General features: G+C 42.6%; 1 protein-coding gene across 1 annotated transcript in view; it reads right to left on the bottom strand.

Moving 5' to 3' along the window:
* The window catches only part of nxn (nucleoredoxin), a 129,936-nt gene that overhangs the window by 2,960 nt on the left and 103,921 nt on the right, over positions 1 to 23,055 (bottom strand). Inside the window, exons 5-7 of the mRNA XM_061973228.2 lie at positions 22,913 to 23,019; positions 19,800 to 19,979; positions 12,293 to 12,417 (exon numbers count right to left, since the gene is read on the bottom strand). Of these exons, the coding sequence (XP_061829212.1) occupies positions 12,293 to 12,417; positions 19,800 to 19,979; positions 22,913 to 23,019 (412 nt within the window). The remainder of the gene's footprint in view (positions 1 to 12,292; positions 12,418 to 19,799; positions 19,980 to 22,912; positions 23,020 to 23,055) is intronic.

The raw sequence follows: 23,055 nt of genomic DNA, 5'->3' as shown, positions 1-23,055 counted from the left end.
CTAACATAATAGTGAGAGTCCAGTCCATAGTGGATCTAACATAATAGTGAGAACTAGTCTACAGGCAACACTTCTTCCAAGACTAACTCCACAGTCCAGATGTGTAAGACAAGGCTGTCAAATGACAATGATGGCTGCCCTCAGAAGGCCACTTTAAATGATGTAGCAAACCACAATAAATCATTTAGTGGACCCAATTGAATGACGTGGCGGGCCCCATTGATTGATTGTTAATGATCTTGCGGGCCCCAGGGCCTTGTGTTGAACACTGGTCTAAGACGTCCCTAAGATGAGTGATTCCTTTGTGTGGCTGACTGTGTTCCGGCACATTCTCTCTGCTCTCTGTGTGAGTCTGCAGTGTTACAATACAAAACATTCTGGTGATATACAATTTGACTTTACAGAAATCTTCATGAGGGATAACGTGTCCAGTATATGGCTCACGACAGGTGTAACTCTTAAAGCCAACATGCAAGATGTCTAATGATGTATCTCTGGGAGTGTTCTACTTGGAACATGTGCTTTTGTAAGGTTGGCAAACACAACATTCAGTTATTTCCTCAATATGACAGGAATGTTCTTAGAATCCCGACAAAACGCGTTAGAAGCAACACAAAGTAGTTTGCTAACAAACCATGCAAGATAAATACTGATAAGTATGTCAAGGTCTAAACATACTTGCCAACCCTCCCGGATTTTCCGGGAGACTCCCGAAATTCAGCGCCTCTCCCGAAAACCTCCCGGGACAAATTTTCTCCCGAAATTCAGGCGGAGCTGGAGGCCACGCCCCCTCCAGCTCCATGCGGACCTGAGTGACGTGTTGACAGCCTGTTCACACGTCCGCTTTCCCACAATATAAACAGCTAATGATGGAGGGCGAGTTCTTGGTTTCTTATGTGTGTTTATTGTTAGGCAGTTTCATTAACGTCCTCCCAGCGCGGTAACAACACACAACAACAGCAGTCAAGTTTTTGTCTACCGTAAAGCAGTTCGTCTGCCGTAAACAGCAATGTTGTGACACTTTTAAACAGGACAATACTGCCATCTACTGTACATGCATATGTGACCCACCCATAATGTGTCACATTTTTGTGTTGATTTATTTATTTTATTTTGTGGTTTGAATTCGTTTTTGGAGCTGTCATTACACATTTATCAGTATTCACATTGGTCAGTAGGGGGCAGTAGGGCGTTTCTTCCCAATTGAATGCTATCACCTGCAGACCGGAAGTGTCTTGTCATTCTGATGAGCGCGACCAGTCTGTGAACAATTGAAACGTCCTGTGTGCTTTTTCCTCCTGTATAACAGGTTAGTTTTGGTGAATCAACTCACTGAATAATATCCATGTGATCTTTATAAGTTTAAGTACACATTCTGATGGTGGAGCCTAACTCTAAAGTGTTTGTGAGTTGTAGTTTGTATTTGTGAATGAATCCAGTGCACAGCTGCAGTAATCAATACAAAAAGGGGACTTGAGTGCGCAATGTTTATATAGGAACTTCTGATCCTAATTCAGACTCCCAAATTAGAGCTCCCGTTTTCTTATTGATTTTATAATGTATATTTGTATAATGTGTGTGTTCTGAAATAGTGACAGAGAATAGAACAAGGATGGACAATTCAACCCTTAACTCAACAATGAGTAGATGAGTGTTATGTGTGTGTATATGTGTAAATAAATGAACACTGAAATTCAAGTATTTCTTTTATTTATTTATTTATATATATATATATATATATATATATATATATATATATATATATATATATATATAGCGTGTAGAGAGGGTCCACACCTTCAGGTACCTTGGAGTCCACATCTCTAATGACTTCTCCTGGACAGTCAACACCACATCAATCATCAAGAAGGCTCAGCAGCGGCTACACTTCCTTAGAGTCCTCGGGAAGTACAACCTGAAGCCTGACCTGCTGCTGACCTTCTACCGCTCGTCCATCGAGAGCCTGCTGACCTACTGTATTACGGTATGGTACGGCAGCTGCACTGCAGCAGACAGGGAGAGGCTGCAAAGGGTGGTCAAGACGGCTCAGAAGATCATCGGCCGCCCTCTCCCCTCTCTGACGGACATCTACACCTCCCGCTGCCTCAACAGAGCCAGTGCCATCATCAAGGACAGCACCCACCCTGGCTCTGACCTGTTCCACCTGCTGCCCTCTGGGAAGCGCTACAGGTGCATTAAAACCAAAACACAGGCTAAAGAACAGCTTCTTCCCCAGGGCCATAACCATCCTGAACGGACTGCCCCATTGTCCCTCATAACTGCCTTCTCTTCGGTGCAATAACCCATTCCACCAACCACCCTGTTTTTGTTTAGTTTTTTCATGTATATATTCATTTCACACCATATTCATTGCAATTCTACATTTTTTATATTTCTATATATTTGCACATTGTTTTTCTAGCATGCACACATCGCACTGTATGGAATGGCCTCAATCTCGTTACCTTGCGTAATGACAATAAAGCTGATTCTGATTCTGATATATATATATATATATATATATATATATATATATATATATATAGCTAGAATTCACTGAAAGTCAAGTATTTCTTATATATATATATATATCTTAACCACGCCCCCCACCTCCCGAAATCGGAGGTCTCAAGGTTGGCAAGTATGAGGTCTAAAAGGCAAACATGGCATCAGTAAAGCTCCAAGTTAGGGAACATGGAGCATTCCAGTGTGAAAGCTGTGAAAGATGTCAACATTCATGAAGAAGAATTAAAGATATGATTACAAATAAGCAGTAATAGAGTTTTAGGGAACAATTCACTGAAGTGTCCAGAAAATGCAGAAGGAAGCAACATAAATGACTGACAATAGAATGCAATATTCTAGTATAATATTGTAATAATAGTCTGCACCATGCTTCCTATCACCCTTAAACATGTCGGCATTACAGCCTCTTGTCGTCATGGTTACAACAATCAAGCGAGCAGGAAAGTTCTCATGAATTATTGAGGCTAAATAAGAAAGACTGTCGTTGCCTTGGAAGAGAAATATTATTGCAGTCACTAATGGATTTTTATATATTAATAATAATAATAATACATTTGACTTATAAGGCACCTTTCTGGGCACTGGAGGACACCGTAGACAATCACAGGAATAAAAACAACAATAGGTGTGCTTGGTGGTGAGGAGTTCCAAAGAAGAGGGTGGACAGTTGAAATAAGGACGGTGAAGAGCGTCTTAGGGAAGGTGAGGGTGTGGCCACATGGAGCAGGTTAGAGGTCATGGATAGCTTTCAAAGTGAGGAGAATTATTTGAACGTTAGTTTGATGGCGAGCCAGTGGACTTCTGGATTGAAGAAGTTCTGCTGACTTTTAATAGAAACATGAGCTTTGTCAAGTGACCAGTGTGGTAGTCCAGGTCAGAGGTGAGCAGGTAAAGGTCATTGTGTTGCATGTCTGACTTAATAACTAAGCTGGCTGTGAAGATTGAAAATCATGAAGAGGAAGAGTGTGTGTAAAACGCACGCACGCACGCACGCACGCACGCACGCACGCACGCACGCACGCACGCACGCACGCACGCACGCACGCACGCACGCACGCACGCACGCACGCACGCACGCACGCACGCACGCACGCACGCACGCACGCACGCACGCACGCACGCACGCACGCACGCACGCACGCACGCACGCACGCACGCACGCACGCACGCACGCACGCACGCACACACACACACACACACACACACACACACACACACACACACTGAATTGTGCAGAAAGCAAAACCAAACCGGAAAGATTTATCTAGAAAAGACAAGAAATCTTTAATTGCAAGTTGAATTGTCATGTGTCAGTCAGCCAAGAACCCAGACCCTCTGCTGTGTCATGCTGCTCAACAGTCAACTACCTGCTGCTGTGTGTCTGTCTGTGTGTGAGTCTGTGTCTGTCTGTCTGAGAGTGTGTGTCTGTCTGTCTGTGTGAGCGAGTGAGCGAGTGAATGTGTGTGTGTGTGCGTGTGAGTGTGTTTCTGTGTGTGTACGTGAGAGAGTGAGTGTGTGCATGTCTGTGTGTGTGTGTATATGTCTGAGAGTGTGCGTGCATGAGAGAGAGTGAGTGTGTGTGTGAGGCTCTGGACAGAAAGGTAAGACGGGCCTCAGACAGGAAGTGAGATCTGATCTGAAATGAAAAGTCTACAGGAAATGAAAGCCATATCTGTGGAAGTAGAGCAGTGGGCTCTCATTAGTAGTCCACAAGGTCACATGAAGGTCACATGACGTAGAGCAGAGTGCTACCTGGCTCTCATTAGCAGTGTTGGGACTAACGCGTTACTGTAACGCCGTTACTTTCGGCGGTAACTAGTAATCTAGCGCGTTATTTTTTATATTCAGTAACTCAGTTAGCGTTACTACATGATGCGTTACTGCGTTATTTTACCTTATTGTTGATGTAGTATCGGCTAGAAACTGAGAAGATCTGAGTGTGTTTTATTGCTGCGCTGTGGTGTCGTCCTTCTGAATCTGCCCGTGTCACAGGAGGCGCGCATTGTGTGTGAGTGTGTGTGTGTGTGTGTGTGTGTGTGTGTGTGTGTGTGTGGGGGGAGGGGGAGCGTGTCTGTGTTTACTAACAAAACATCATGGCAGAGCAGAGTTTCTTAACATGGAGATATTCTCACTACTTTTCTTTTGTCGAGCACAAAGAAAAGAAGATTTTAGTTAAATGTAAGTTGTGTCTTGGATCAAAGATCCCGTCTACTGCCCAAAACAGCAATTCAAATCTGCTGAAACAGCTACAAAAGCAACATGCTTCGACAAAGCTAGTAAAGAGAGACACGATGCCACTTCACCTCCACCTAAGGATTTTAACGGAGGGACTGCTAGCCAGGACAACATTGATAGAGCCATTGCAGCGTATGTGCTAGAAGACATGCAGGCTATTTCTACAGTGGAGTCACCCGCTTTCAGGCAGCTAATTAGCATGATAGCGGCGTCAAACAGCAAATGGCACAGAGAACATGTTCCAAGTACCTGGACACAGAGTACATAAACATGGAACGCAAGCTAAAGAAGACACTCCAAACTCTGCCTCTGCTCATCATTCATCACTGAAGGTACACACAATCTGTCAATTCTCTTATATACTCTTTCATTCTAGACTTCTAGAGTGTTTGATTATCACATCACTCTAAATGTATAGACTATAAAGTTCACAAACGTAAAGAGGGATCCTAGTGGGCCAGGCCAATCTTTCCTTATCTCTAAACTAAAACTGGGGAAATGTGTAGAGTGTTCTGGGCTTTAGTACAGTGTTAATCTCATGAAGACATGATTTTATTTCACAATTCCTAGAGAGAAAAAAAATGCCTGGTTAGGCTTTGTGTATGCAGTATGTGTGCTGTATGTAGTGACATGATATATAATCATGTCATGTGGGCCTTCCTTGGGTGAAGCCAGCTTTACAGCTTTGTTGTTATTATGCTGTTTGTTAATTATCTATGTTATGTTGCAGCTATTTACAATAGTTGTGTCATATTGTTCTGGCCTGAAATAAATTGTCCCTTTGAAACATATCTTTGTCTTTGTGTGTTGTATGTAGACCACATTGTTTGTGTGTTGTATGTAGACCACATTGTTTGTGTGTTGTATGTAGAGCACATTGTTTGTGTGTTGTATGTAGAGCACATTGTTTGTGTGTTGTATGTAGAGCACATTGTTTGTGTGTTGTATGTAGAGCACATTGTGTGTTGTATGTAGAGCACATTGTTTGTGTTTTGTATGTAGAGCACATTGTTTGTGTGTTGTATGTAGAGCACATTGTTTGTGTGTTGTATGTAGAGCACATTGTTTGTGTGTTGTATGTAGAGCACATTGTTTGTGTGTTGTATGTAGACCACATTGTTTGTGTGTTGTATGTAGAGCACATTGTTTGTGTGTTGTATGTAGAGCACATTGTTTGTGTGTTGTATGTAGAGCACATTGTTTGTGTGTTGTATGTAGACCACATTGTTTGTGTGTTGTATGTAGAGCACATTGCTTAGCAGAGTTGAGTGATACAAATGCATGTGAAGTTGATGAACACATTGTATTATTGTCCAGTGCAATAACAGTACTGACATGAAGGCTAAAAGAGCATTAATGGGAGCCTTAAAAAAAAAGAAGTAACTAAATAGTTACTTTTCACAGTAACGCATTACTTTTTGGTGTAAGTAACAGAGTTGGTAACTGAGTAACTTTTGAAATAAAGTAACTAGTTACTGGTTTTCAGTAACTAACCCAACACTGCTCATTAGTAGTCCACAAGGTCACATGAAGGTCACAAGACGACCAACTTGTACAAAAAAACTAGTTATTTTTGTGTATATAAAACGTTGGAAGGTTTTGAAGTTGTCTTAGAGACTTTGAAGGCTACAACAGTGACTCCCAGTAGCTGCATCTTGCAAGTCTTTTTTTAATCATCTTTAAAATCCTAAAAAAAAAGATGTGTGTTCTTGTCTTTCGTAATGATTATGAACGATGGGCAAAATTCCCAAAAAAGTTCAGTTCCCTTTAAGAGATCTACGACTAGTCGATGGTGATGTCATTGATCTACAGACTAGTCGATGGTGATGTCATTGATCTACAGACTAGTCGATGGTGATGTCATTGATCTACAGACCAGTCGATGGTGATGTCATTGATCTACAGACTAGTCGACGGTGATGTCATTGATCTACAGATCAGTCGATGGTGATGTCATTGATCTACGAACTAGTCGACGGTGATGTCATTGATCTACAGATCAGTCGACGGTGATGTCATTGATCTACAGGCCAGTCGACGGTGATGTCATTGATCTACAGACCAGTCGACGGTGATGTCATCGATCTACAGACCAGTCGACGGTGATGTCATCGATCTACAGACCAGTCGATGGTGATGTCATCGATCTACAGACCAGTCGATGGTGATGTCATTGATCTACAGACCAGTCGATGGTGATTTCATTGATCTACAGACCAGTTGATGGTGATGTCATTGATCTACGACTAGTCGATGGTGATGTCATTGATCTACAGACTAGTCGATGATGATGTCATTGATCTACAGACTACTCGATGATGATGTCATTGATCTACAGACTAGTCGATGGTGATGTCATTGATCTACAGACTAGTCGATGGTGATGTCATTGATCTATGACTAATCGATGGTGATGTCATTGATCTACAGACTAGTCGATGGTGATGTCATTGATCTACAGACTAGTCGAAGGTGATGTCATTGATCTACAGACTAGTCTATGGTGATGTCATTGATCTACAGACTAGTCGATGGTGATGTCATTGATCTACAGACTAGTTGATGGTGAAGTCATTAATCTACAGACTAGTCGATGGTGATGTCATTGATCTACAGACCAGTCTATGGTGATGTCATTGATCTACAGACCCGTCGAAGGTGATGTCATTGATCTACAGACCAGTCGATGGTGATGTCATTGATCTACAGACTAGTCGATGATGATGTCATTGATCTACAGACTAGTCGAAGGTGATGTCAATGATCTACAGACTAGTCGACAGTGATGTCATTGATCTACGGACTAGTCGGCGGTGATGTCATTGATCTACGGACTAGTCGACGGTGATGTCATTGATCTACGGACTAGTCGATGGTGATGTCATTGATCTACAGACCAGTCGATGGTGATGTCATTGATCTACAGACTAGTCGATGGTGATGTCATTGATCTACAGACCAGTCGACGGTGATGTCATTGATCTACAGACTAGTCGATGGTGATGTCATTGATCTACAGACTAGTCGACGGTGATGTCATTGATCTACAGACTAGTCGATGGTGATGTCATTGATCTACAGACTAGTCGATGGTGATGTCATTGATCTACAGACTAGTCAATGGTGATGTCATTGATCTATAGACTAGTCGATGGTGATGTCATTGACACAGCAGGTGAGAGCAGGCTAACAGAGGCAGAGTTCAGAATAAAGACTCATTGGTAGCACAGTTGTACTCATTCAGTGTATTATTAATACAACAAGACCAAGTGTGGGATTGTTAGTTTGGCCACTCAGTTGAGCAGATTGATGTGTGGGAAAGTAGTCTGATTGTTGTCCAACAATGAAGCTCCCACAGTACTATCTCACTTGCTCCATGGGAGATGAGAGAAAGTCTTCATGCTTCAGTGCAACAACACATATTTGTGCTCTTTTATATACATGTGTGTGTTTGTGAAAGACATTTCTCCACTTGGTGGTTAGAGCCCAGAACAAAACCTTAGTCTTGTCTCAGCAGCTAACAGGAGAAGTTTACCTGCTAGGTGTGTGTCACACTGCTCTTCATGCAACACTGATATACTGGAGATGAAATCAAGTATGTTGAAACATTGTGGAAAGCACAATGTACTCAAGTGTGCCACAAAAGGAATGACATAATGGTCTGGGTTCCATCATAATCTCAGTAAAAGGGTCATACTTTGATTTTGTTTTCTAAATGTAAAATACTTCCTTGTAGTCTACATAACATGTGATGGTCAAAATGTTGCATTGATGATGTTTTACACATCATCTTCAAGTCTCTTCAGGATGCACCCTTTTGTGGGCGGTCTTATTTACGTGCCTCCACTTTGACAGCGTCTTCTCCCCGTCATCTTTGTTGTAGTGTTTAGCATTTCCCTAGCGCAGGGGTCCTCAAGTACAAATCTTGAAGGTCCACAAATGTTTTTTTTGAAACAGGCTGGGTCCGTTTATTATCGGTCAAGCTTATATAGTAGCAGGAGGTAAGTAGTTTAACATTTTCTAAAAATTAACAAAAATAAAATAAATGTCCAATAAAATACATGAAATATTTTCTTTGAAACAAAAATAAATAAGAACTTTGAAAAAATGTGTCCTCTGCATTTGACCCATCCCCTTGATCACACCCTGGGAGGTGAGGGGAGCAGTGGGCAGCAGTGGCGCTGCGCCCGGGAATAATTTTTGGTGATTTAACCCCCAATTCCAACCCTTGATGCTGAGTGCCAAGCAGGGAAGAATGCTGGTATGAGCTTTTAAACATAACCCGTTAACTGCTGCCAATCAAATGGTGAATAAGATACTCTTTAGGGTTCATATGTTTGTAAATCTGACTGTGATGAAGTCAGTGCCTCACCAGCCATCAACCTCACCGCACGTCACTGCTCTGTTGCTATTTGTTGTTGTGTCATAGATTTAACAAAAATCTTGCTTGATGTTTCATATGACTTTTTCAGCCTCGTGATTTCTTTTTTCTTAGCTCTGAATCATGAGGAAATGTCTCTTCAAATTCGCGGTGCTCTTTCAGATAGTGACGTTTCAGATTTTCACTTTTCACCAGAGCAACAGTAGTGTTGCATATTAGACACATTGGTCTGGTACTTGCAGTAGGTAGGATGAAAACATATTGCTCTGTCCATTCTTCCTTGAAACGTCGGTTTTCCCTGTCCACCTTTCTTTTACCAGCCTGAGCCAACTTGGAGCATGCCATTGTGATTTGATTCACATTCAGTGACTGACGAGTGAACAGTTAGCGAAGTAGCGATACGAGACAACTGTGTGCCTGCAGCGAAAGGTTCCATGCACTGTGCACTGCACATGTGTATGACCCAGGTGGTAACAGCCTATCAGCGCGTCTTTGTGATCGAGATGACAACCCATACCCCGGAATTAGCCAATCAGAGTGGCGTTCTCTCGCTCTCTCTCTCTCTCTCTCTCTCTCTGAGAGAGAGAGAGAGAGAGAGAGAGAGAGAGAGAGAGAGAGAGAGAGAGAGAGAGAGAGAGAGAGAGAGAGAGAGGACGGAGTGAGTGAGACACGAGAAGTGTAAACGAAACGTGGAGATATTTGACTAAAAACAACGAAGAACGTTGACTTGCGCTAGCGATAACTCACAGATGAATACAATTATTATATATTTTTTATAATAATTATAATTATAATAATAATAATAAAAAAAAAAAACTTTTTTTAAATTTTTTTTTTTACTATAATTCGTGCTGGGTCCGGACGGACACGTCGCTGGGTCCGGACATGGACCGCGGTCCGCCTGTTGAGGATCCCTGCCCTAGCGAGTCTACTGACAGATATAAGTAAGAACTTGACACTACTTTGTATTAGAAATGTCAACAGTGGAGATGAATGTTCCACAACAAGAAGATAGAGGAAAAAAGAAGAAGATTATCGACTACAACCGACTACAACGGACTACAATGGCGAACGCGCACACATTTCCGGGACTATTGTGGATCTCAAATACACATCAGCAGGTACCAGAAGGTAAGAAAAGTTGCTTTTGACAAAACACCTGATAACATGTCTCCTAATAGTGCCATTTTGGGGTCCTTATACACACACACACACACACACACACACACACACAGCATAATACCGTATGATGAAGCATAGTACAATTATGTCTGACTACCATTGTCGTAACGCTCCCACAATCCAACACCTTCGTACCTTACCAAAGTCCTACTAAAACTTTTTGACAGATTTCTGTGTGTAATGTTGTATATTCCCAGTGAAACATCAAAGTATTGGTCTTGCTTGCTTACTACTACTTGCTAGCGTCATTTATTGAATAGGTGTCAACCTCTAGTGACTGCCATCTATTGGTCACACTTATAATTACATCACAGCCACACTTCATACATACTGTAGAGAAGGTGCACCGGGTTATAAGGTGCACTGTCCAGTTTTGAGAAAATTAAAGGATTTTAAGTGCGCCTTATAGTCCGGAAAATAGTCAATCACTACATTGAAGTAAGGTGTTGTTTTTTGTACATCGTGTACATGTACATGATGTACATGATGTTTATCACTGCAAACTCCATTCCCAAAATTAAACATATAGTTGAAGCTCCCTGACACTCAGTTAAGACTGAGCATTTTGATTGCAACTGTTGTATGTGAAGTATACATCATCAACATGTCCTCATGTTGCATGTGAAGTATACATCATCAACATGTCCTCATGTTGTATGTGAAGTATACATCATCAACATGTCCTCATGTTGTATGTGAAGTATACATCATCAACATGTCCTCATGTTGCATGTGAAGTATACATCATTAACATGTCCTCATGTTGTATGTGAAGTATACATCATCAACATGTCCTCATGTTGTATGTGAAGTATACATCATCAACATGTCCTCATGTTGTATGTGAAGTATACATCATCAACATGTCCTCATGTTGTATGTGAAGTATACATCATCAACATGTCCTCATGTTGCATGTGAAGTATACATCATTAACATGTCCTCATGTTGTATGTGAAGTATACATCATCAACATGTCCTCATGTTGTATGTGAAGTATACATCATCAACATGTCCTCATGTTGTATGTGAAGTATACATCATTAACATGTCCTCATGTTGTATGTGAAGTATACATCATCAACATGTCCTCATGTTGTATGTGAAGTATACATCATCAACATGTCCTCATGTTGTATGTGAAGTATACATCATTAACATGTCCTCATGTTGTATGTGAAGTATACATCATCAACATGTCCTCATGTTGTATGTGAAGTATACATCATCAACATGTCCTCATGTTGTATGTGAAGTATACATCATCAACATGTCCTCATGTTGTATGTGAAGTATACATCATCAACATGTCCTCATGTTGCATGTGAAGTATACATCATCAACATGTCCTCATGTTGCATGTGAAGTATACATCATCAACATGTCCTCATGTTGTATGTGAAGTATACATCATCAACATGTCCTCATGTTGTATGTGAAGTATACATCATTAACATGTCCTCATGTTGTATGTGAAGTATACATCATCAACATGTCCTCATGTTGTATGTGAAGTATACATCATTAACATGTCCTCATGTTGTATGTGAAGTATACATCATCAACATGTCCTCATGTTGTATGTGAAGTATACATCATTAACATGTCCTCATGTTGTATGTGAAGTATACATCATCAACATGTCCTCATGTTGTATGTGAAGTATACATCATTAACATGTCCTCATGTTGTATGTGAAGTATACATCATTAACATGTCCTCATGTTGTATGTGAAGTATACATCATCAACATGTCCTCATGTTGTATGTGAAGTATACATCATTAACATGTCCTCATGTTGTATGTGAAGTATACATCATTAACATGTCCTCATGTTGTATGTGAAGTATACATCATTAACATGTCCTCATGTTGTATGTGAAGTATACATCATCAACATGTCCTCATGTTGAGCTGACTGAAGGTGTGACAAATAATAAGTTAGAGTTGAGAGTGTCTTATCTCACCTCTCCGGCCACAAAGAAGAGCAAAGGCGTCTCCTCCTCCTTGTCTTTGTACTTGGCCATGATGTTCTGAGCCAGAGGTTGGATGAGCTGCTTGGCTGGCTCCAGCTCTCCTGCCTCTTCAGCGTCTTCAGTAAGTGAGGAGAACCAGGAGAGAATGAAAGTGAGAGCAAGTGGAAGATGAAGATGAAGATGAACTCTGCACATGTTACAAATATGTCGACTTTAACATGCTCTGTATTCATTAGAAAACTGCTTTCAAAGTCTAATAATTCCCCCTGTCTCTTTAAACATGTCTCCTTTATTCATTGTAGCTAGTTCACTTGATATTTAATGTGATATATCTACAAACCCCGTTTCCATATGAGTTGGGAAATTGTGTTAGATGTAAATATAAACGGAATACAATGATTTGCAAATCCTTTTCAAGCCATATTCAGTTGAATATGCTACAAAGACAACATATTTGATGTTCAAACTCATAAACTTTATTTTTTTTTTGCAAATAATTAACTTATGATTTCATGGCTGCAACACGTGACAAAGTAGTTGGGAAAGGGCATGTTCACCACTGTGTTACATGGCCTTTCCTTTTAACAACACTCAGTAAAGGTTTGGGAACTGAGGAGACACATTTTTGAAGCTTCTCAGGTGGAATTCTTTCCCATTCTTGCTTGATGTACAGCTTAAGTTGTTCAACAGTCCGGGGGTCTCCGTTGTGCTATTTTAGGCTTCACACATTTTCAATGGGAGACAGGTCTGGACTACAGGCAGGCCAGTCTAGTACCCGCACTCTTTTACGTTGAAGCCACGTTGATGTAACACGTGGCTTGGCATTGTCTTGCTGAAATAAGCAGGGGCGTCCATGGTAACGTTGCTTGGATGGCAACATATGTTGCTCCAAAAGCTGTATGTACCTTTCAGCATTAATGGTGCCTTCACAGATGTGTAAGTTACCCATGTCTTGGGCACTAATACACCCCCATACCATCACACATGCTGCCTTTTACACTTTGCGCCTAGAACAATCCGGATGGTTCTTTTCCTCTTTGGTCCGGAGGACACGACGTCCACAGTTTCCAAAAACAATTTGAAATGTGGACTCATTAGACCACAGAACACTTTTCCACTTTGTATCAGTCCATCTTAGATGAGCTCAGGCCCAGCGAAGCCGACGGCATTTCTGGGTGTTGTTGATAAACGGTTTTTGCCTTGCATAGGAGAGTTTTAACTTGAGTGGGACTACTTCAACATTTCTCCACGGATTTGAACAATTTCAACACCAGCCATTTCAACTCGTTCAGACCATTCAAGTGTGTTTTTTTGTACCATTTTCAAAAAAATTCCCGCTTTTCCCATCCATCCATCCATCCATCTTCTTCCGCTTATCCGAGGTCGGGTCGCGGGGGCAGCAGCCTAAGCAGGGAAGCCCAGACTTCCCTCTCCCCAGCCACTTCGTCCAGCTCTTCCCGGGGGATCCCGAGGCGTTCCCAGGCCAGCCGGGAGACATAGTCTTCCCAACGTGTCCTGGGTCTTCCCCGCGGCCTCCTACCGGTGGGACGTGTCCTAAACACCTCCCTAGGGAGGCGTTCGGGTGGCATCCTGACCAGATGCCCGAACCACCTCATCTGGCTCCTCTCCATGTGGAGGAGCAGCGGCTTTACTTTGAGCTCCTCCCGGATGACAGAGCTTCTCACCCTATCTCTAAGGGAGAGCCCCGCCACCCGGCGGAGGAAACTCATTTGGGCCGCTTGTACCCGTGATCTTGTCCTTTCGGTCATAACCCAAAGCTCATGACCATAGGTGAGGATGGGAACGTAGATCGACCGGTAAATTGAGAGCTTTGCCTTCCAGCTCAACTCCTTCTTCACCACAACGGATCGATACAGCGTCCGCATTACTGAAGACGCCGCACCGATCCGCCTGTCGATCTCACGATCCACTCTTCCCCCACTCGTGAACAAGACTCCGAGGTACTTGAACTCCTCCACTTGGGGCAAGATCTCCTCCCCAACCCGGAGATGGCACTCCACCCTTTTCCGGGCGAGAACCATGGACTCGGACTTGGAGGTGCTGATTCTCATCCCAGTTGCTTCACACTCGGCTGCGAACCGATCCAGTGAGAGCTGAAGATCCTGGCCAGATGAAGCCATCAGGACCACATCATCTGCAAAAAGCAGAGACCTAATCCTGCAGCCACCAAACCAGATCCCCTCAACGCCTTGACTGCGCCTAGAAATTCTGTCCATAAAAGTTCAGAACAGAATGGGTGACAAAGGGCAGCCTTGGCGGAGTCCAACCCTCACTGGAAACGTGTCCGACTTACTGCCGGCAATGCGGACCAAGCTCTGACACTGATCATACAGGGAGCGGACCGCCACAATCAGACAGTCCGATACCCCATACTCTCTGAGCACTCCCCACAGGACTTCCCGAGGGACACGGTCGAATGCCTTCTCCAAGTCCACAAAACACATGTAGACTGGTTGGGCAAACTCCCATGCACCCTCAAGGACCCTGCCGAGAGTATAGAGCTGGTCCACAGTTCCACGACCAGGACGAAAACCACACTGTTCCTCCTGAATCCGAGGTTGGACTATCCGGCGTAGCCTCCTCTCCAGTACACCTGAATAGACCTTACCGGGAAGGCTGAGGAGTGTGATCCCACGATAGTTAGAACACACCCTCCGGTTCCCCTTCTTAAAGAGAGGAACCACCACCCCGGTCTGCCAATCCAGAGGTACCGCCCCCGATGTCCACGCGATGCTGCAGAGTCTTGTCAACCAAGACAGCCCCACAGCATCCAGAGCCTTAAGGAACTCCGGGCGGATCTCATCTACCCCCGGGGCCTTGCCACCGAGGAGCTTTTTAACTACCTCAGCAACCTCAGCAAATTCCCAATTCTTGGGGGGAAATTCCCATTGAAATGAATGGGACATTTTTCAAACCTCCACAATTCCCCACATTATTCAAATCATTCCACCTTCAACACATTCCACCATTCTGGAAATTCAAACTACCCTTTTTCCAAGTTCAAAAAAATTCCCGAAATTCCCCAATACCATTTACTAATTCAACATTTCTTGTCCGATTCAAACAATTCTAACACCAACCAATTCAGTTCATTTAGGACATTCATGCTACTAATCATTTTCAAAAAAATCCCGCTTTTCCCAAAATTCCCACATTTCCAGGAAGTTCCCATTCAAATGGTTGGGACATTTTTCCAAGTTGCACAATTCCCACATTTTTCAACTTATTCAAACCATTCCAACATCAACACATTTCACTCATCCTGGAAATTAAAACTTCCCCAAAAATTCCAGGATTTTCCAGAATTGAAATGAATGGGACATTTTTCAAACTTCCACAATTCCCACATTCTCAAACCCATTCAAACCATTCCACCTTCAACACATTCCACCATTCTGGAAATTCAAAATACCCTTTTTCCAAGTTCAAAAAAATTCCCCAAATTCCCCAATACCATTTAATACTTCAGCATTTCTTGCCCGATTTAAACAATTCTAACACCAACTAATTCAGCTCATTTAGGACATTCATGCTACTAATCATTTTTTTTAAATCCAGCTTTTCCCAAAATTCCAGAAAGTTCCCATTGAAATGAATTGGCCATTTTTCAAACTTCCACCATTTCCACATTTTTCAACCTATTCAAACCATTCCACCTTCAACACATTCCACCATCCTGGAAATTCAAACTTCCCTTTTTCCAAGTTCCAAAAAAATTACAGGATTTTCCAAAATTCCTGCTTTTCCAAAGCCCTATTTCCACCCTTTTTTCTGGCGACTACTCCTTCCACATTTTTCAACGCATTTCAACCGTTCCACCCTCAAAACATTCCTCTTAATCAGGACCAAAAACAAAGTTGTTTTTTGAACTGGAAAATTCCCGGTTTTCCCCAAATTCCAGGAATTCCGTAATACCATTTCTCATTTCAACAGGTTACTACTTCAATATTTCTCCACGGATTTGAACAATTTCAACACCAACCATTTCAACTTGTTCAGACCATTCAAGTTTTTTGTTTTTTTAGCATTTTCAAAAAAATTCACGGTTTTCCCGAAATACCCACATTTTTGGGGGAAATTCTTATTGAAATGAATGGGACATTTTTCAAACTTCCACAATTCCGCACATTCTTCAACCCATTCAACCCATTCCACCTTCAACACATTCCACCATCCTGGAAATTCAAACTACCCTTTTTCCAAGTTCAAAAAAATTCCCGAAATTCCCCAATACCATTTAATACTTCAGCATTTCTTGCCCGATTTAAACAATTCTAACACCAACTAATTCAGCTCATTTAGGACATTCATGCTACTAATCATGTTTTTTAAATCCAGCTTTTCCCAAAATTCCCAAATTTCCAGAAAGTTCCCATTGAAATGAATTGGCCATTTTTCAAACTTCCACCATTTCCACATTTTTCAACCCATTCAAACCATTCCACCTTCAACACATTCCACCATCCTGGAAATTCAAACTTCCCTTTTTCCAAGTTCCAAAAAAATTACAGGATTTTCCAAAATTCCTGCTTTTCCAAAGCCCTATTTCCACCCTTTTTTCTGGCGACTACTCCTTCCACATTTTTCAATGCATTTCAACTGTTCCACCCTCAAAACATTCCTCTTAATCAGGACCAAAAACAAAGTTGTTTTTTTGAACTGGAAAAATTCCCGGTTTTCCCAAAATTCCAGGAATTCCGTAATACCATTTCTCATTTCAACATGTTACTACTTCAATATTTCTCCACGGATTTGAACAATTTCAACACCAACCATTTCAACTTGTTCAGACTATTCAAGTTTTTTGTTTTTTTTAGCATTTTCAAAAAAATTCACGGTTTTCCCGAAATACCCAATTTTTGGGGGGAAATTCTTATTGAAATGAATGGGACATTTTTCAAACTTCCACAATCCCGCACATTCTTCAACCCATTCCACCTTCAACACATTCCACCATTCTGGAAATTCAAACTACCCTTTTTCCAAGTTCAAAAAAGTTCCCAAAATTCCCCAATACCATTTACTAATTCAACATTTCTTGATCGATTTAAACAATTCTAACACCAACCAATTCAGTTCATTTAGGACATTCATACTCCTAATCACTTTCAAAAAATCCCGCTTTTCCCAAAATTCCCAAATTTCCAGGAAGTTCCCATTGAAATGAATGGGACATTTTTCCAAGTTGCACAATTCCCACATTTTTCAACCTATTCAAACCATTCCAACATCAACACATTCCACTCATCCTGGAAATTCAAACTTCCCTTTTTCCAATTTCCAAAAAAATTGCAGGATTTTCCAAATACCTGCTTTTCCAAAGCCCTATTTCCACCCTTTTTTCTGGCGACTACTCCTTCCACATTTTTCAACGCATTTCAACCGTTCCACCGTCAAAACATTCCTCTTAATCAGGACCAAAAACAAAGTTGTTTTTTGAACTGGAAAAATTCCCGGTTTTCCCCAAATTCCGTAATACCATTTCTCATTTCAACATGTTACTACTTCAATATTTCTCCACGGATTTGAACAATTTCAACACCAACCATTTCAACTTGTTCAGACCATTCAAGTTTTTTGTTTTATTTAGCATTTTCAAAAAAATTCACGGTTTTCCCGAAATACCCACATTTTTGGGGGAAATTCTTATTAAAATGAATGGGACATTTTTCAAACTTCCACAATTCCGCACATTCTTCAACCCATTCTACCTTCAACACATTCCACCATTCTGGAAATTCAAACTACCCTTTTTCCAAGTTAAAAAAAATTCCCGAAATTCCCCAATACCATTTACTACTTCAACATTTCTTGTCCGATTTAAACAATTCTAAGACCAACCAATTCAGTTCATTTAGGACATTCATACTCCTAATCACTTTCAAAAAATCCCGCTTTTCCTCAAATTCCCAAATTTCCAGGAAGTTCCCATTGAAATGAATGGGACATTTTTCCAAGTTGCACAATTCCCACATTTTTCAACCTATTAAAACCATTCCAACATCAACACATTCCACTCATCCTGGAAATTAAAACTTCCCTTTTTCCAATTTCCCCAAAAATTGCAGGATTTTCCAAATACCTGCTTTTCCAAAGCCCTATTTCCACCCTTTTTTCTGACGACTACTCCTTCCACATTTTTCAACGCATTTCAACCGTTCCACCGTCAAAACATTCCTCTTAATCAGGTCCAAAAACAAAGTTGTTTTTTGAACTTGAAAAATTCCCGGTTTTTCCCAAAATTCCAGGAATTCAGTAAAACCATTTCTCATTTCAACATGTTACTACTTCAATATTTCTCCACGGATTTGAACAATTTCAACACCAACCATTTCAACTCGTTCAGACCATTCAAGTGTGTTTTTTTGTACCATTTTCAAAAAAATTCCCGCTTTTCCCGAAATTCCCAATTCTTTGGGGGAAATTCCCATTGAAATGAATGGGACATTTTTCAAACCTCCAAAATTCCCCACATTCTTCAACCCATTCAAATCATTCCACCATTCTGGAAATTCAAACTACCCTTTTTCCAAGTTAAAAAAAAATCCCCAAATTCCCCAATACCATTTACTAATTCAACGTTTCTTGTCCGATTTAAACAATTCTAACACCAACCAATTCAGTTCATTTATGACATTCATGCTACTAATCACTTTCAAAAAATCCCGCTTTTCCCAAAATTCCCAAATTTCCAGGAAGTTCCCATTGAAATGAATGGGACATTTTTCCAAGTTGCACAATTCCCACATTTTTCAACCTATTCAAACCATTCCAACATCAATACATTTCACTCATCCTGGAAATGAAAACTTCCCCAAAAATTCCAAGGATTTTCCAGAATTGAAATGAATGGGACATTTTTCAAACTTCCACAATTCCGCACATTCTTCAACCCATTCCACCTTCAACACATTCCACCATTCTGGAAATTCAAACTACCCTTTTTCCAAGTTCAAAAAAATTCCCAAAATTCCCCAATACCATTTACTACTTCAACATTTCTTGTCCGATTTAAACAATTCTAACACCAACCAATTCAGTTCATTTAAGACATTCATACTCCTAATCACTTTCAAAAAATCCCGCTTCTCCCAAAATTCCCAAATTTCCAGGAAGTTCCCATTGAAATGAATGGGACATTTTTCCAAGTTGCACAATTCCCACATTTTTCAACCTATTCAAACCATTCCAACATCAACACATTCCACTCATCCTGGAAATTCAAACTAACACTTTCCCAAGTTCCAAACCAAATACCGGTTTTCCTGGAAATTCAAACTCTTCAACATTCAAACCATTCCAACTATTCTTACATTCATACTACATTCTGTCAGCATTTCATTTCACTTCAACTTCAGCATTGGAACATTCCTTCAGGAATCGCCTCTTCTGGTTGTTAGTTCTTATAGCGCTCAACGTGATTAGTTGGGTAGTGGAAGAGGAAAGCTGGCTAGCTGGATGAAGAGTTGAGACTTACCCACAAACAGGACGAGGCAGGGCCCATCATGGAGCTGTGCGGCGTTTGACTCGCTGAGCTCCAGCACGGGCCGAGGGTGCCAAGGGAAGAGACGGCATTCCGGGTCGTTTAGCACCTCCACGCGGCCTTGTCGTGTGATCATGTGACCCTCTGTGTCCAACAGGATCAGGGTGGGGATACCTAGGGAGAAAGAAATGGCTCATTTACTTCATGCAAGACCTTTTCTGACAAGCACTCGGTTTCCGTGGAATGACGTTCTTTGTAAGAAATGTTTTCAAGCTATGGCAGTGAACACTGCCTTAGTGACACGCTCAAACAGCCACCAGGCAGCAATAAGGAGGAATCGATCCCGCGGCCCATTCCCTGCACATTTGGAAGTAGTCACTGCCCATGATCACAATCTGTCAGGCTTATCAGAAACAGAGAAGAACCAGGAGCACAGTGAGGATGTGTCCGGGGTGGTCTTGTGAAGTGCAGTCCAACATTCCTCACATACTTTGCAGGAAAGCCAGGTATGCCTTGCTCAATAAGGCAAGGCATAGTTGGAAGTACAGGAAAGGTATGATTCTCTCATAGCAACCTTATTTTTCCACTGACATGAACATATTTTCCTTGAAGGAGAACTGCACTTTTTTTTGGAATGTTGCCTATCGTTCACTAGAACACGTCTTATTTTTTTTATTAGCATTTTAATTAAAGATGGTAAAAAAACACTTGGAAGATGCAGCGAATGAGAGTCACTGTTGTAGCCTTGAAAGTCCTCCAAAACCACTTCAAAACCCTCCATCAACGTTTTGTATACACACTAACACTACTACTGGAAACAAAACACGTGTGTGTGTGTTCTAATCATGACAGACTTGGGAACAGACAACAACGTTGACTATTTTTGGACAAATGAGGATTCACTACCTTATATTTTAGAAGCTGAATATACGGAGGATGAACTGCCGCACGAAGGGGGAGTGAGACGTCGGAGCGAACAGAAGCCGAGAGAGTGAGGTTGGCAGGACACTAAGCTGCAAATGTGGAATTTGGAGACAAGCCAATTGACATAAATGGCATGCTTACCCCAAATAAACCAGAAAAAAACTTCCCCGGCCAGCTGGTAGTCACTTCTTATTGATCATGATACACGCAGCATATACTGTCTAGCTAGCTGTGTACAAACAAATCCTAAAATGTGGGCTACTACTTGACAGATACTGTAATATGACTTCATGTTTTCCACTCAGTACAGATTGTCCTATCACAGTGTTGGCCTGCCTGTAGTCCAGACATTGAAAATGTGTGAAGGCTCAAATATGAGAAGGGAGACTGTTGAACAACTTAAGCTGTACATCAAGCAAGAATGGGAAAGAATTCCACTTCAAAAATGTGTCTCCTCAGTTCCCAAACCTTTACTGAGTGTTGTTAAAAGGAAAGGCCATGTAACACACTGGTAAAAATGCCTTTTTTGCCATGTGTTGCTGCCATTCAATTCTAACTTCATGATTATTTGCAAAAAATAACAAAGTTTGTCAGTGTGAACATGAAATATCTTGTCTTTGCAGTCTATTCAATTGAATATAAGTTGAAAAGGATTTGTTGTATCCATCCATCCATCCATCCATCCATCTTCATCCGCTTATCCGAGGTCGGGTCGCGGGGGCAGCAGCCTAAGCAGGGAAGCCCAGACTTCCCTCTCCCCAGCCACTTCGTCCAGCTCCTCCCGGGGGATCCTGAGGCGTTCCCAGGCCAGCCGGGAGACATAGTCTTCCCAGCGTGTCCTGGGTCTTCCCCGTGGCCTCCTATCGGTCGGACGTGCCCTAAACACCTCCCTAGGGAGGCGTTCGGGTGGCATCCTGACCAGATGCCCGAACCACCTCATCTGGCTCCTCTCCATGTGGAGGAGCAGCGGCTTTACTTTGAGCTCCCCCCGAATGACAGAGCTTCTCACCCTATCTCTAAGGGAGAGCCCCGCCACCCGACGGAGGAAACTCATTTGGGCCGCTTGTACCCGTGATCTTGTCCTTTCGGTCATAACCCAAAGCTCATGACCATAAGTGAGGATGGGAACGTAGATCGACCGGTAAATTGAGAGCTTTGCCTTCCGGCTCAGCTCCTTCTTCACCACAACGGATCGATACAGCGTCCGCATTACTGAAGACGCCGCACCGATCCGCCTGTCGATCTCACGATCCACTCTTCCCTCACTCGTGAACAAGACTCCGAGGTACTTGAACTCCTCCACTTGGGGCAAGATCTCCTCCCCAACCCGGAGATGGCACTCCACCCTTTTCCGGGAGAGAACCATGGACTCGGACTTGGAGGTGCTGTACTCTCCAGTACTCCCTCGAGTGAATCCAAAAAGGGTGGGTACTCTGAGCTGCCGCTTGGCGCGTAAACGCAAACAACAGTCAGGACCCGTCCCCCCACCCGAAGGCGGAGGGAAGCTACCCTCTCGTCCACCGGGTTGAACTCCAACGTGCAGGCTTTGAGCCGAGGGGCGACAAGAATTGCCACCCCAGCCCGTCACCTCTCACTGCCGGCAACGCCAGAGTGGAAGAGAGTCCAGCCCCTCTCAAGAGAACTGGTTCCAGAGCCCTTGCTGTGCGTCGAAGTGAGTCCGACTATATCTAGCCGGAACTTCTCGACCTCGCGCACTAGCTCAGGCTCCTTCCCCCCCAGCGAAGTGACGTTCCACGTCCCAAGAGCCAGCTTATGTAGCCAAGGATCGGACCGCCAAGTGCCCTGCCCTCGGCTTCCGCCCAGCTCACACTGCACCCGACCTCTATGGCCCCTGCTATGGGTGGTGAGCCCATTGGAGGGGGGACCCACGTTGCCTCTTCGGGCTGTGCCCGGCCGGGCCCCATGGGGACAGGCCCGGCCACCAGGCGCTCGCCATCCTGCCCCACCTCCGGGCCTGGCTCCAGAGGGGGGCCCCGGTGACCCGCGTCCGGGCGAGGGAAATCTGGGTCCTTGGTTTGTGTTCTTCATCGAGGTCTTCGAGCTGCTCTTTGTCTGATCCCTCACCTAGGACCAGTTTGCCTTGGGAGACCCTACCAGATTTGTTGTATTCTCTTTTTATTTACCATTTACACAAGGTGACAACTTGAAAACAACACCATTACCTTGAATCCCATAAAGCCTGTTCAGTCGTGATCGTCGAGCCTCGTCCGAATATGGCACTGCCAACCAGGGCATCTCACTGAAGTACTGCTTGAAAGACTCCTCGGACCTGGAGAGTTGTGTAACAACAACATGACTGAAGTGT

This window comes from Nerophis lumbriciformis, linkage group LG17 (genome assembly GCF_033978685.3).
Source record: "Nerophis lumbriciformis linkage group LG17, RoL_Nlum_v2.1, whole genome shotgun sequence".
Lineage (NCBI taxonomy): Eukaryota > Metazoa > Chordata > Actinopteri > Syngnathiformes > Syngnathidae > Nerophis > Nerophis lumbriciformis.
This window is presented reverse-complemented; position numbering and strand designations above follow the sequence as displayed.